The sequence below is a fragment of the Sebastes umbrosus genome, chromosome 16 (genome assembly GCF_015220745.1).
Source record: "Sebastes umbrosus isolate fSebUmb1 chromosome 16, fSebUmb1.pri, whole genome shotgun sequence".
Classification (NCBI taxonomy): Eukaryota; Metazoa; Chordata; class Actinopteri; order Perciformes; family Sebastidae; genus Sebastes; species Sebastes umbrosus.
The window spans coordinates 4,524,690-4,540,000 of record NC_051284.1 but is presented as its reverse complement, the minus strand read 5'-3'; the positions used below and the strand labels follow the sequence as shown (position 1 = coordinate 4,540,000).

At 39.9% G+C, this 15,311-nt stretch overlaps 1 protein-coding gene across 2 annotated transcripts in view; it reads left to right on the top strand.

The window, feature by feature from the left end:
• apoba (apolipoprotein Ba) overlaps window positions 1-14,162 on the top strand; it is a 26,692-nt gene extending 12,530 nt beyond the window's left edge. For both annotated transcript variants that reach the window (XM_037746662.1, XM_037746663.1), the window contains 10 exons: window positions 356-566; window positions 730-902; window positions 1,002-1,174; window positions 1,551-1,672; window positions 2,355-2,728; window positions 3,041-10,609; window positions 10,752-10,863; window positions 11,941-11,973; window positions 12,087-12,273; window positions 12,417-14,162. In XM_037746662.1, the coding sequence (XP_037602590.1) occupies window positions 356-566; window positions 730-902; window positions 1,002-1,174; window positions 1,551-1,672; window positions 2,355-2,728; window positions 3,041-10,609; window positions 10,752-10,863; window positions 11,941-11,973; window positions 12,087-12,273; window positions 12,417-13,577 (10,115 nt within the window). In that variant the 3' untranslated portion in view covers window positions 13,578-14,162. The remainder of the gene's footprint in view (window positions 1-355; window positions 567-729; window positions 903-1,001; window positions 1,175-1,550; window positions 1,673-2,354; window positions 2,729-3,040; window positions 10,610-10,751; window positions 10,864-11,940; window positions 11,974-12,086; window positions 12,274-12,416) is intronic.
• The last annotated feature ends 1,149 nt before the right edge of the window (window positions 14,163-15,311 follow it).

Sequence of the window (15,311 nt, the reverse complement as noted above, 5' to 3'; positions counted from 1 at the left end):
ATCTTAACCACAGTTTATTTACCATTACCAAAGTCTTTCCCTAACCTTGACCAAACCATAGCTGCCGTATTTGATATCGCATATGCCAAATTTGAAAGACTTTGTGAAGGCGTTTGACATAGAGCATAGTCCTGGGATTTGCGTAACCATCCCAGGTTGGTATACGGGCATGCACTGGGACTGTAATGGTCCACAATGAATGAATGTGTGCCACAAGATCAGGCCTTTATTTATCACTGCATCCTCAACACTTATGACATTGATATGGGCACCTGTCTTAATAGATGTTGAAGCCACCGGTTGCCACTGTTGCTGGAGATAAAAACTGACTGAGTTTAATTTCTGCTGCTACTAGGGAGCGATTCGTCAGAGGTCACTGCGTCTATGAAATACAACCGCAACAAGAACACTCTCACCACCGAGGTTGTCATTCCCGACTATGATGTGGAGGCAGGCATCAAGCTGGCTGTAACTGACAGTGATGCCAAAGGAAAGAAGATGAGAGGTATCACTATTGACGTCACCAACAGGAACATCCCACAGTTCACTCTTGTTGGACACACAAGGTACATAGTTCTACAAGCCTTCAATCCTTCCTAATGATAGACAATGCTGAAGTTTCAGCTATGCTGTCTGGTTGCTTGACACTATTTTATTTTAGTAGGTATGAGAGGATGAGAAACACCAACACCAGTCTTACCAACCTATATGTCTTTGTTTTAAATGTAGACTTGCCATGATGAAGGATGCCATGCTGCAACTCCAGATGGCCATTCCCTCTCTGAAAACTGATGCCTCAGTCACTGCAACCCTGAGGAGGGATGAGGTTGCGCTCATGGACATAGAGACAGTCATCAACCTCCCTGAGACATCCTACCAACAGAAAGCTTCCCTCAAATACAGTAACTTCCAGCCGTCACAGCTTTAACACAGATGACAGATGTACTGTAGAACATTCAGTCATTCGTATATTGTGGTGCATTTGGATATTCTCTTTACAGATGATGACAGGTTTGAGGTGGAACTGAAAACGGACCTGAATTCAGAGATTCAACTGATCCCAAATTTAGAGGATCATCACAGGCAGCTGCAACAGCTCATCGATACTATCCTGGACCAGAAAGTGACAAAGACTGATATTAAACTTCGTCACATAATCACCAAAGGATTCGAGGTAGCACTTTGACATTTGACACTTATTACCTTCTTAAAGGAGCTAGTGTTTTCAATACCGATTGGTCGTTATGTTTGTCCTTTATGATATTTCAAAGATTAAAGCATATTGGTGAAAAATTAGTCCATGGGCCAAAGACTAGTCAGTATGTCACTGACTAGTTTTTGGTGTGGATAGTGCATATTTATTTAAAAGAGTACTCTGATTTAGTATCGCACTCTTATAACATTGTTGGACTCGTTGGACAGTTAAGACAGGATAAGAACCAGAGATATGGTCTTTTTTTATTATATGCATTACATTTTTCTTTAGTGCTCTCAAGCTTTACAGTTTTTGTTTTAAGTGAAATGTTGTCTATCTTCATGTCACCTTGAAGGCAGGTGATATATGGTTAGAGAAATTGACAGCACGCTTCCCCTATCTCGCAAAGCTGCGAAGCAAGAGGAGCACCTCAGATCTCACCCTGCCTGCCCTGCCTGAGAAACTGTTCATGCACTCGTAAGTGTTTACAATAGAGTTTAAAGTCCTCATGAAAAGGAAGTTACAGCGTCTCTAGCTGCTGTACTGTGACTTATCTCACAGGGAAACAGAATATTTGAGCGGTGTATTACAAGAGGGATTTAAATCAAATAATTCACATTTGATTGGGTCGCTAAAAAGTGGGCGGGCTTAGAGTTTAGCTCGAGCTACTTTTGCCCACTGATAACCAAAAACACATCTTCTCCACACTCTCCATACTGCTCTGTTAGCTACTTCGATCAAAGAATGTACATTGATACGATCCACAAACGATTGGCTGGCTAACCGCCCAAAGTCTCATTTGATTGGATGAATTTGAGTTAACGCCTCTGAGTGCAGGATGAGTCATCAAACATTTGAAAGTGTTAACAGGAAAAGAAAAGTCATTTTCTGATTTTGATCAGATTCTTGATGCAAAAATACTGTTTGTTTAACAAATATTTGGCATATAATATGAGGTAAATGAACAGTTAACACAAGGACACAGGATTAAAACTGGGTCAATGTAATTTTCATTTCATGGGGACTTTAAGAACATTACTTGATTTTAGGTATTACTGAGCATGAATTCCCCATCCATCTGCAGTTTGTTAATACATTTTCAGATGCAAAGTCCAAAATTTGAACAATATTGAGTTTGCATTTTCTTTTACTTCAACAGTGACAGCTTGTTCCGATACCAGTTCAACAAAGATAAAATGGCCATCTCACTTCCTCTTCCACATGGAGGCAAAAAGTCAGAAGAACTGAACATCCCAACCACTCTGTCTATTCCGCTTATAGCTATACCAGAGATAGGCCTAAATATCCCGGCCAAAAACTATCCACTGCCATCATTCACTATACCGCCTTCTTTGGATTTCACTGTCCCCCTTCTCGGTCTGGCAGAAGTATCCACCAAGATAAATAGCAACGTCTACAACTGGGAAGGCTCCATCTCTGGGGGCAACACCACTGTTGATGTCCCAAGCTACATTGCACAGTACAAGGCTATGGGCCAATCACCCTTCAACCTACTGTCATACAAACTTGAAGGTAAAGGTCTTCTTAAAACGCCAGTTCTTAATAGTTAATGAATAGTGATTTGGGTGTTTTGTTATATTTGTTAAGAGAAAATGGCATGATGGATAAGATTTGAAAACTTTGTGCATATTTAGTTACTGATATAAATTAAACTTTTCAGGAAAGATGTGAATTGGAGCATGTGGTTGTAGTAAGAGCTTTTAATAAGGTGCAGCAACTAACATTTCGGCATAAAGCATGTGCTCATCATAACTTATTCTATATCTTTGCCTGTGCTGTTACAGATACAGATAATACTATCTTTTCTGTCTGTCTGTTTTCAAGGAACCGGGATGATGACGGGAAAAGCTGATGATAATCTCAAGTATCTTCTGAATAGTTCCTTCAGCCATAGTTTCATTGACACAAGCTTTAGTGTCTTAGAAACATTAAGGGTAACCAACAAATTGAATGCAAGGGCCAACTATAGGATTAAAGCCTCTAGTCCAATAGGCCTGCAAGCCTTTCTCTTCTACGCTGCTCAGTCAAGTTCAACTCTAGATTCAGATGAAGTCTCAGGAGATGCCACCATGGACGGATCGCTTCAAATGGGTTCATTCTACACCAATACCTCCTACAGCAACAGCTACAACCTGCATCCACTAGACGGAGAAGGAAGAGGAGAGTCCACCCTGCACTTCACCTCGCCATTAATTGAAGTTCACAACATGATCCAGGGAGTCTACGCAAACTCTGAGTTGAACATTGTGTCCAAAACCAATGCCCAGAAAGACGTCCTCAAGCATGTAGCAGAGCTCAAGTATAAAGATGCACAACTTACCCTAAAGTGCAATGCCGTTGCCACAGCCATGGGTAAATCACTCAATAACAAAGTTGAGCTTGGTGTGTCAAGCCATATGGCCATCCTCAGAATTGAGTCACAGGCAGATGATGACAGAAATAGGGCATACTCACTTATAACAGGATCCCTGGATTCAAACGGGCTTGACTTAAACTCTGAAGGTTCCCTCACCTTTGACACAGGTCGTGGAATGCACAAAGCTTCTGTTATGGTTGGCAGAAATGGTCTGACCACAAGTGGAACTAACAGCATTCAGTGCAGCCCCGTCACACTGGAGAATATCTTTACTTGTGCCATAGACAACAATGGAGCATCTCTGTCCTCCAGGACCAAAGTAATGGCTGAGGAGAGCAGAGGAGAGTTGAACATTGAGGGTATTGTCACAGCTGAGGAAGCCTCTTTAAATGGTGTCCTTAAGGGCCATGCATACGATGCAACCACAAGAAACAAAATGGATATTGTACTGAACCGTAGGGCTCTGACCTTCATTGGCAATACCATGGGAACATTGAAGCAGATGAATACAGAAAATAGCCACACACTGACCCTCACTTTGTGGACCCTAGCCCTCCACTCCAAGACAAACAACTTAATCTGTGAAGATGTTTACTACAAGCAAGACGCCAAGGTTGATATGAAGCCATTTGTCATGTCATTTGATGTGACAAATGACCTCAAGTTGTATGATGTCAGTTTGAACAATGAAGGCCACATGAAGCTTGAACCAATTAAGATGGATCTGAGTGGAACTATGAAGGGAGCTTACGGAGAAGAAAACAACATTAAACATACCTATGAACTCAATTATGATGATATGGCTGGTACAATGAAATACAGCACATCTGGAAAAATAATGGACGCCCAGCTAAGTCACAACTGTGAACTTGAGTTTGCTGGACTTTCCTCCAAGTCAAACTGTGAGGCAGAAATAAATTCTGAGCCTCTACGTTTTGACAGCACCGTTCGCACCATGGCACAGCCTTTCAGCCTCAGTGTTGATGCTCTTGTCAACAGTGATGGAGAAATTAATCTATATGGGAAGCACACTGGACAACTGTACAGTAAGTTGTTGGTTAAAGCAGAGCCCCTAGCTTTTGCATACTCACATGACAGCCGGGTATCAACAACACATATGCTTCCAAATGGGGAGTTATCCACCAATTTAGACAACAAATTTGATGGCCTCCTGACACCAAGTGACCAATCTTTGACCTGGAAAGTAAAATCTAAACTGAATGACCATGTTTATAACCAGGACATCAGTACTTACAATAATCCAGAGAAGATTGGATTTGAGTTTTCAGGAGTAATGTTAAATGACATTTTCAGCAAATTGAGCAGAGACAAAAGGTCAGAAATACAAGAATTTAGTATGGCTGGTTTCCTCAAGTATGACAAGAACAGTGACTGTCATATCATTGACATCCCATTCATTGAGAGCTTTCCTGTTGCTTTTGAGCAGCTTAAGAACACACTTGTACAAGCCTTAGAATCACTTCAACAGTTCATCAACAAGTTAGATATTAATCAGCTAATCATTAACTTGAGAGCCATGTTAGAGCGGCTACCTATGCAAGTGAGTGACTTTATGCGAGAAATGGACTTGGAGAACAAAGTGAATCTAGTAAAAGCAAAACTTGATCATTTGATCAATGACTTTGCAGTAACAATGGATGACTTTGAGGTTGCGGTGAACAACTTGAGAAAGAACATGGAAAATACGGTAATGGACATTGCCACCAAAATGAGAGACCTCATCCTTACAGTCAAAGACTATGTCAAGGACGGACAACTTGCTGACAAGATAACAAATGTACTTTCAGAAATTGAAAATCAGCTTCAGGCCTTTGATGAGAAGTATGGAATCAAGCAGTCACTCGTCATAGCACTTGAACACATCGAGGACATCATCAGACAGATTAATTTACAGAAGCTCACAGGAAGCAGTGCTGCGTGGCTGCAAGAACTTGATTCTAAATATGGAATCATTGAGAAAATCAAAGACGGACTGTCCAAAGTGAAACAGGCCATTGAGAACCTTGATGTCAACATATTTTTCCAAGATGTAAAGGATTACCTTCTCTCAATTGATTTGGCCATGTATGTTGAGCAGCTATCATATACAATCCCCTCGTCAGAGATAGCAAAAGTAATGGAATCTATGAATGATGTTATTGTTAACTGGATTGATGAATATGCAATCCCCCAAAAATTCAATACGGTGTATTCTTACATTAGGGATATACTTTTAAAATACGGTCTTGATGATAAATTTAAAGAATTAATGGATCAGGTTGTGATTCTCATCAAGGAATTCAAAATTGAAGAGACTGTGCAGTCAATGGTAGATGCTCTGAAATCTATCAACTTTGAATTTGTTTATGATAAAATTATGCAACTTCTGCACAGTGTGACAAGCCAGCTCGGAGCAATTGAATATAGGAAAAGCATTGATGACCTTAATGAATATATTTCTTCAGTGCTTAAGTCAATGAAGGAACTTGACTACAGTGCATTTGTTGATGAGACCAACAAGAAGATTGCTGAACTTACAAACTATATGAACGAGCAGGTTAAAACATACGAGATTGTGCAAAAGATTGAGGCAGTTAGGGAATTTTTCAGAGAGATCCAAAGTTCAATCTTCACATATTTGGATGAACTCAAAAACACAAAGGTGGCTGACACTGTTAAGAAACTGAAAAATGTGATTGACACTACATTTTACAATGACATCAAGATGAAAGTGCAGGATATCCTTGAGGACATGCGACAAAGAATCCTTGATATGGATATCAGAAACGAAATGTACATTTACCTCCAAAGAGCAAGTGAATCCTACAGCAACGTGGTGGCCTACATTTCTGTGCAATTAGACCAACTGATAGAGAAGATCAGGAAAGTGGCCAGTGACAATGAGATCATCATCCAGATGAAGCAAACCGTAGATGGGGTTCTGGGTGCCATGAAAAGAGCTGAGATTGAAGTTCCCACTTTTACAGTACCTCTCACTGACCTTACCATTCCAACATTCACAATCAACCTGAACAAACTGCAGGAGATCAGTATCCCAGCAAAGATTTCAATCCCTGAGTTTACCATCCTCAACTCCTACACAATTCCTGCCTTTACCATAGACTTTGATGAGATCAAAGCAAAGATAGTTGCAATCATAGATGACATCAGAGAATTTGAGATCCAAACACCTGACCCTGAGGAAATCTTTGGTGACCTAAAAGTTCTCTACCTATCTGAACTACCAGATCTCACCTTCCCAGAAATAACTCTATCAGAAATAAAATTTCCAGCCATCAACATCCCCAAATTAAATCTGAATGACTTTGAAATTACAATGCTTCCAATACCAGAGATCAAATTGCCTGAGGTTCCCAGTGACATTTGCATCCCAGTTTTTGGCAAACTCCATGGAGAATTTAGAGTGAACTCCCCACAGTACATTCTTGAAATGACAGGGAAGATTGAGAACTCAACGTCCACACCAAAAAACCCACAGTTTATAGCCACTATTACTTCTCATGCTAAATCACCCATCAAGCCCCTTGAACACACCTTTGAAGCCACTGCTCAGTTGGAAGCTCCCAGAATGAAGAAGTTGCTATTCACAGAAACAGTGAAAGCTACACATGTGGCCTTCTCCATTGATCATGAAGGATCCTTGACACTCACTGGCTCCTCTGCTGAGGCTCTGGCTAAGACTATTACCAAGGCCACAACCCAAATGTACATGGCAGACTTGGTCAACAATATGGCAGTTACATTGAAGAATGAAATCTCTGCAGCCATAGACACAACCTACAACCACACTTTGGACATCCCAGCAATTGAAACTTCAAGTCAGGCATCAATGAATCAGAATATAGCAGCCACCATGGAATCAGGCAGACTAACTGTGACCAGTGCAACTACTGGTGATGGAAAGTGGTCCATTCAAGACTACTCTGATGAAGGTACACACAAAAGCAATGTAGAATTCAACATCAATTTTAGCACTGCCAAGTTAACTTTTGTTGGAGAAACAGACTCTAAGGCCATTAAATCCAAGCAAACACTTACTGCTGAATCAGTGATCTCAAGCCATATCACTGTTGAAGCAAGATGTGAAACTGAAGTTCCATCTGTCAAGAAGAGTGTCATGGTTTTAAATGGAGAGGCTCATATTGGGGACTTGAAAGTTGCGATGACAGCCTATCATGATGCTGAATTCACTGGAAGTCTGACTGGATTCATGGCCAACTCGCTGGAATTCATGGCCCATCCATTTGAGATTGTGCTCGATGTTAAGAATAAAGTAAATTCAAAAATGTTCTTCCCCTTGAAACTTACTGGTAAGGTCGATCTCCAGCATGATTATGGTGTCATCCTAAACTCTGAGAAGCAGCGTGCTTGTTGGTTTACTTTGGCAAGATTCAACCAATACAAGTACAATCACAACTTCACAGCAGAAAACAATGAAATGGACATCTTCTTTCACTCATCAGCTAATGGAGAGGCTAATCTGGACTTTTTGACTGTTCCTCTATCAATCCCAGAGATAACTGTACCTTATCTTGAGATTAAGACCCCTGAGGTCAGAGACCTCTCTCTGTGGGAAAATGCTGGATTTGAAACTTTGCTTACCAATCCTCAACAGTCCTTCGATATAAACCTGAAGCTTCATTACTACAAGAACCCTGATACACACAGCTTTGAATTACACCTTGAACCAATTTACGATGCAATTTCGGACAATGCCAACATCATCCAGGCTAAATTTGAACAATATAGAGACAAAGTAATTGCACTTCTAAAAGATTCATACAACCAAGCAAAGGCACAGTATATCAAACATAAAATAGACACCTCGAGTCTGCCTCCTAGAATCTTCACTGTCCCTGGATACAAAATACCATTCCTCAATATTGAGGTTTCTGCCTTCAGGGCTGAAATGCCAGCCTTTAGCTACTTTGTTCCCAAGGAGGTCAGTACACCAAGCTTTAAAGTTCCACCACTGGGTTTCTCTGTGCCATCCTATACCCTTGTGCTACCATCTTTGGAGTTACCTGTCGTCCATGTTCCGGAAACTTTAAGTGAAATACAGCTGCCCACTTTCACACTACCAAACATTCAGAACAACATTTTGATCCCAGCCTTGGGTAACTTAACGTGTGGCTTCTCCTTCAAATCCACTGTGATTACCTTAAGTGCTAATGCTGACCTTTATAACCAGTCTGACATTGTTGTTCGGTTCGGCGGTTCCTCAACATCTGTGTTTGATATTTTTAATGGAAAAATTGATGGCACCACCAGTTTGACGAGGAAGAGAGGAATAAAACTGGCCACCACTGTGTCCCTGGAGCATAACAATGTGGAAGCAAACCATGAATGTACTGTTACCCTCACCAAAAGGATCATGGAAGCTTCTGTAGCCAACACTGCAAAAATCAATCTACCCTTCCTCAATCTAGAATTGAGTCAGGAACTCACCGGAAATAGCAAGACCAAGCCAAATGTTGCTTCCAAGAAAAAACTAAAGTACTTGTTTAAGATTCCTCTGATTGAGTCTGTAGGCAAAGGAAACCTTGAAGTGAACTGGGCTCTGGAAGCACTTTCTTCCTATGTGTCACTGGAGACCTCTACTCAAGGGAAGTCAGACATAATGATAATGAACAGTTGTAACTTCGCTGGAGAACTTGAAAATAAGGCTTCTTTCTACCTTAATGCCAATGGCCTGCGTTCAACTTTCAATACTGCCTTAATCTCAAACATCGACAAACAGGAGAAACAAAAAAGAAGCTTAAACAGTAACATCTTCCACGTGGACGTGGATAAGAACTTGGCTCTTGAGGTCTCCTTGCGGCGAATCTTTGCAACAGTTGATTACACCAGCAATAACAATGTTGATTTTGCGTCTTTCAACACAAATGGAAAGCACATTGTTAAAGGAGAACTAGAATTTTTTCCTTTAACAACCTTCAAGACTACACTGAACATTGATGCAAGTCAGCCAAGTAGTTTCGGCCATGCTGGACTCATTCAGAGCATCAACCTTGCCATCAGCTCAGAGAAGCAGTCTTTCACTTGGAGCGGGAAGCAACAACTGGCATCTCTGGTCCATGCTTGTGATTTACTCGTGTCCAATGATGAATCTGAAGTACGCATGGACTTGACTGGATCAGTGGAAGGCCACCTAGCTTTCCTGAAGTCAGTTAGGCTTCCTATATATCAGAAGAACCTCTGGGATGTTCTAAAGTATGATGAGGTCACAAATATGGACAACTTACAATTCCTTAACATATCTTCCAGCATTGTGTACACAAAGACCATGGATGGCCAGAATTATACAATACCATTTGAACTATTTGAAGACGGCATCACTTTGAGCGTCCCTGAGATTAGCATTGCAGTGCCTTCTTGGATAAAAGAAATTTCATACTCCATAATGAGGATAGACCCACGATTCGAAAGCCTGTATGTCCCTGATCATCTCATTCTTCCCCCTGCAATCTTAATTCCAGCCTTTGATGTGCCATTTACCAACTTGCATGTGGAAACCTTTGGAGTTGATCCTAAGAACTTTCACATCCCTGAAGTCATCACCACTACAGCTTTTGAAATCATGCTGCCTGGCTTGCCAATAATGTCAGTGCCCAGTTACGATATCGTAACAGAGTATCTGCAGGGGAAAATGTCATTCCTTTCATTTAAGATGCCACTAAATGAAATCACAGTCTCATCTTTCAGACTACCAAAATCCTTTACCATTGGAGAGCACTCTATCAGCCTAAATGAAATCACAAACCAGGTTTCAAACTTCGAACTTCCAACCATCGTCATCCCAGAGCAAAAAATTGAAATCCCTGAAACTGTCTTACATCTGCCTTTGAGTGTGTTTATTCCATCTTTTGGAGTGCTTAGTGCCACTCTGAAGGTTTCCTCACCTATTTATAGTCTGGAAACAACTGCCAACCTGGAGAAAATGGACTCTAGCCTTGTAACTTCACTCAATTCCATCTGTATTTCTACCATGGTCTTCTTGGAATATGACCTCAAGGGTAAGTCAGGCACACACACACACACACACACACACACACACTGTACTTTACTTTATTTTATAGGATAGTTTTGTGTGAACTACTAGATCTTAGACATTGATATATACATATAAAATATTTTATTTTGCTTATGTCCCCTCAGCCAGTGCAACCCTTGGATTTGATAATGGAGGAATCAATCTAAATGGGAAGTGCAACTTGATTCACAGGGATGTAAATGTTGACTGGCAACATGTTTTGGCACAAAACCTGAGGCAAGTGTATACATTATATTTTTTTGCATCTTGAATTTCCAATTAGATTGGAAATTAAATGTATTTGCTTAATTTAATCTCTATGGAAGCCCATTGAAAGATTAAAAATGTGATTGATTAATGATGTAAAAAATTCTATAAGCATGGGCATTTTTTATCGTGAAAAAAAAGAAACTTTATATCTTTGTTTTCTTTTACTGTTATAAATGGGCTTTCATACATATCAATTTGTAGACGTATTCTATATATTTGTTTCCTGCATCTTATATATGATACACACCAAGGACTGTATTAACAAACATATGAAGAGTACTCTCACTTCAACCCACCTTACACCTGGCATTAAAATGCGTCTCATATCCAGATTATATCCAGATTTGATTTAATCTGATTACATTTACACCTGGTATTAATATGTGTTTCCAGTGAGATCTGATCGCTCTGTCCAGCTCAAACAGAGATAATGTATTTCCGCCCATTAGTGATGCATCGGTCGGGGTGTTTTAATACCTGCACCCACTCGACCCATAATGAGAGCCATTCCGCACCAATCAATCACCCAAACCGACCCGAAATTAGCCGTCATTCTCCATGTCGATTCATGCATAGTAGCTAGTTAAACTGTTATTGTTGTAATCAAACTGCTAAAATACACGTTATTCTTCTGGCATTTTTGTCAGTTACCAGTTACAGCTTTTGGTGCAATTATCAGTTAACTCTGATTTGCATATAGCCCTGCAAAACCAAACTCAATTGCAATCACACTCGGGATCTGGTTAAAGAAGATGTGTATATGTGGCTAGGTGTAAATGAAAATGTATAAAATTGTATCTGCTTTTAATCCTGATATGAGACTGTTGAAATGACAAATGTAAATGCGGCCACAGAGACCTCTTATCTTAGGTTTGAAATTACTGGCCAAGGCTAGGAGAGCTGTCAGAGCTACTCCAAGGAAGAAACTGAGAATCCTTATTTTAGGTAGGACGTCTGATTGGTTTTGTTTCTAGATACTACTTTTGGTTGATCAAGGTAAATTGATTTACTGTTATATGAATACAGCTGTTTTTTTTTTCTCAGGATGAAGCGCCAAACCCCTCTGGCTGATTCGATGTAAGTTTTTTTTGCCCAAAGGCGGATTTTTTTGCAAAAGAGTTCTCACTCATAGGTCAACCAAAGATGCCCTAAAAAATACATCTATTAACAACTGTTTCTCTGTTTTAAAGGGAGTCTCGTCATACACTCAACGTTGACATCACTAGCCCAACATTTGTTGATGCGAACTTCCGCTTTGCTTCCCACAAAGATGGCATCACTGCAACTATGTCTTGTCCATCGTCTGGTTTCCTTGGATTGCAGTTTCAGCGAAGGTCTCTGTCACAGTTGTATGGAAAACTGTTCAGTCGCTACCCGGTAAGACACTTTTTAAACTGTTTTATTTGCATATGGTTGTCCATAGCAAATTATTTTTAAATCTACAGATGGATTTATGCTATATAGTCCAATGAGACACTGTTTTAATAATTATTCTTCTCAATTTCCTCCCTCCACTTCAGTCTACTCCTGAAACAGATACTGATGTTTTCACTGCCAAAGCCACGCTGAGAAACTCTCAGAAGTTGATTTTACAGACATCATGGAATTTGGACTTCCTCCATGATGTGATGGAGGGTACCAAGGACAGGATTCCTGCTATGACCGATGCTGTGCTCAGGTTCATTAACAAGTACCACTCCGCTCACTTTGGCTTTGATCTCAACCGTGGTGGCCTGAAGCTGAAAAACACAGTTTCCAATGTCATAGAGAGAGCCTATCATGAGGCGCCTATGTCTTTTAGCACACTGCAGAATTCAATCGAACACCTCAGTGATCAAGGATTAGAAATGTACAGGAATACTTCTGACAGCTTGATGTCCGTGAGTGTGCAGGGTGTTAAAGACAAGGTTAGACAAGAAATTAGACGCCACGAAGGCAAGATTCATGTCTTGCTAGAAGAAGCCATACAGTTCTTGAGAGACATAAGGGTTACATTGCCCGGATCTGGAGAGAATCTCTCAGGTCTGGAGGTGTTCTCCCGAGCTGCTAAGTCTGTATCAAGAGCCACTGACAGGGCAATCCAAAGGATTGCCGACCTCGTGGAGAAGATTTCAAGCTATATCAGAGGAGTCGAGTTCACCATACCTGGAACTGATGTTGTTGTCAGTGGAAATGAGATCATGGATAAATCAGGGTCTTCTATGAGTTCGATAAGACGTTTAGTGCACAGGGGATTCAGTTTGCTGGATGAAATAGTTATTCAACTCGTCACGATGATTGCTGAAAAGGCGGAGAATTTGATCACCTACCTAAAAGCTCAAAATGTGGAAATTGGTCCTCAAGTCGATGCGATCTATGCAGAGGTTCTGCAGTCTTCAAACCAGCATACTGAGGAGGCGAAGAGATATGTGGCTGAGTATAAAGACCATGCCAAACTGAAGATTCAAGAGGCTTATAACGCTCTTAGCACGGAACGGGTAAATAACGATGCCATGGAGTTTCTCGGGATTTTGCAGTCATATCTCAATGGAGGACTTAATGAAACAATAGATCTAATGAGAAGGACATCCCAGAGCACAGCACCGTACATTAGAGTGAGCAATAAAAAGATGGACTTTGAAATTCCTTTACCCTTCCTTTGGAAGTCTTTCAGTGAATGGCCGACACAATCCAGTCAGTAAGTCACGGCCCTCTTGATAAAGTAGTTTCATTATGGCTGACCCGATTTATGTCTCTCTGAGAAAATACTTTTTGTTTGATGCCAATAAAAATGTGTTTAGAGGTACTATATGTAACAATTTGTATTAATTGCTTTGTATTGCCATTGTATGAACAGATTGTAATGTAACTTAAATACTGAGACCATTCAAGACTTTCTCAAGTGCCTATAACAGCCTATAGACTGATTTCTATGTAAAGGACTCGAGATGGTTTTGCATCGTAACGTTAGCTGATGAAGTAAGTAAAGATAGTAAAGGTGATATATGATTGTAATGTAATGTCGCGTCACTCTTTTGGCTGATGCTCTAGCCTACAGAGATGCTGACTGCAGTTCACTTAACGGCCATGGGTGTCATTAATAACAAGGATTTTCTGAAAGTTACATATATTATCTTTAAAGGTTTTTAAACACACATGAAATATATACAAGTTATTCTAATGTAAGATTTCTTTAAATCTGATGATTTAGACAATTTATAACCAACCAATGTTTTCCATCTAAGTTACTTGTTGACGGTATTCAATTAAACAATACTGAAAACAGATTTTTGTCATATTGTCCCAACATTTTCTTAATAAATCAATATACCAGAAACCTCTGAAGGTCTGTCAGAACTATTAGTAGCAAAGAGAGATTTTTCTTTAATGAAATTGATACTGTTAATGGAATACAGCATAGTATTACCAGTACTGACCTCCAGATGTTGACCAGACACCGGAGGATGGCTGTTCTGTAAGTGGGGAAATTAAAGGTCCCATATTATAAGAAAAGTGAGCTTTCCATGTTTTTTTATTATAAAGCAGGCTTAAGTCCTTTATAAATACTGTGGAAGTATTGAAACATTCAAGCCACAGGGAAATACACGCAGCCCGTATTCAGAAACTCTGCATTTGAAACAAGCTGTCAGGATTTCTGCCCATTCGTGATGTCACAAATATACAATATTTAGACCCTTTACACAGTTTTAAACGTAAACATTCTAAATGTGTCCCAGTTTATTCCTGGTTGCAGTGTATGTGAATGACATCAGCTGACAGGAAGAACACATGGACCCAAGCTGTTGCCTGGCAACGCAATTCTGTTGCAATTCCGTTCCAATTCCGTCAAAATGCGCTAAAACGGAGCGTTTCAGACAGAGGGTAAATACAGGCATATTCAGGCTGACAGTATGAGGAAAATAAAGTATTTTTTTTAACATTACAGCATGTAAACATGTTCTAGTAGAAACACAAAATAAAAGTATGAACCTGAAAATGAGCATGATATACAAATAAATAAATGATATGGGACTTTTAAATATTAGAGTAGATAGGGAAATTAATACAAAGGTAAATAAAAAAAAGAAGCAAATTAAAACAGGAATCTCAATTTGTGTCACATTTTAGCAATTAATTAATGCCAACATTTACTTTTAACATTATTTTTGGTACATTTTACGGCATATTTATTAATTTATCGAGTTATTTATTTATTTATTATTTTGGCAGGTTTTGTCCTCCATATCCAGTATGGTGTCTGTTGTTATCCAGCAGTGAGATGATGAAGGCTGGGTAAGGTCGCCATCTGCTGGGCAGCAGGAGGTCACATCATGATTATTCAACTAGAATGTGTTGCAAAAGATAATAGTTAAGACAAGAAACTACAATAACAGAAGAACCCACAGTCCCACAATGCACTGCGTGCCCTAATTAAT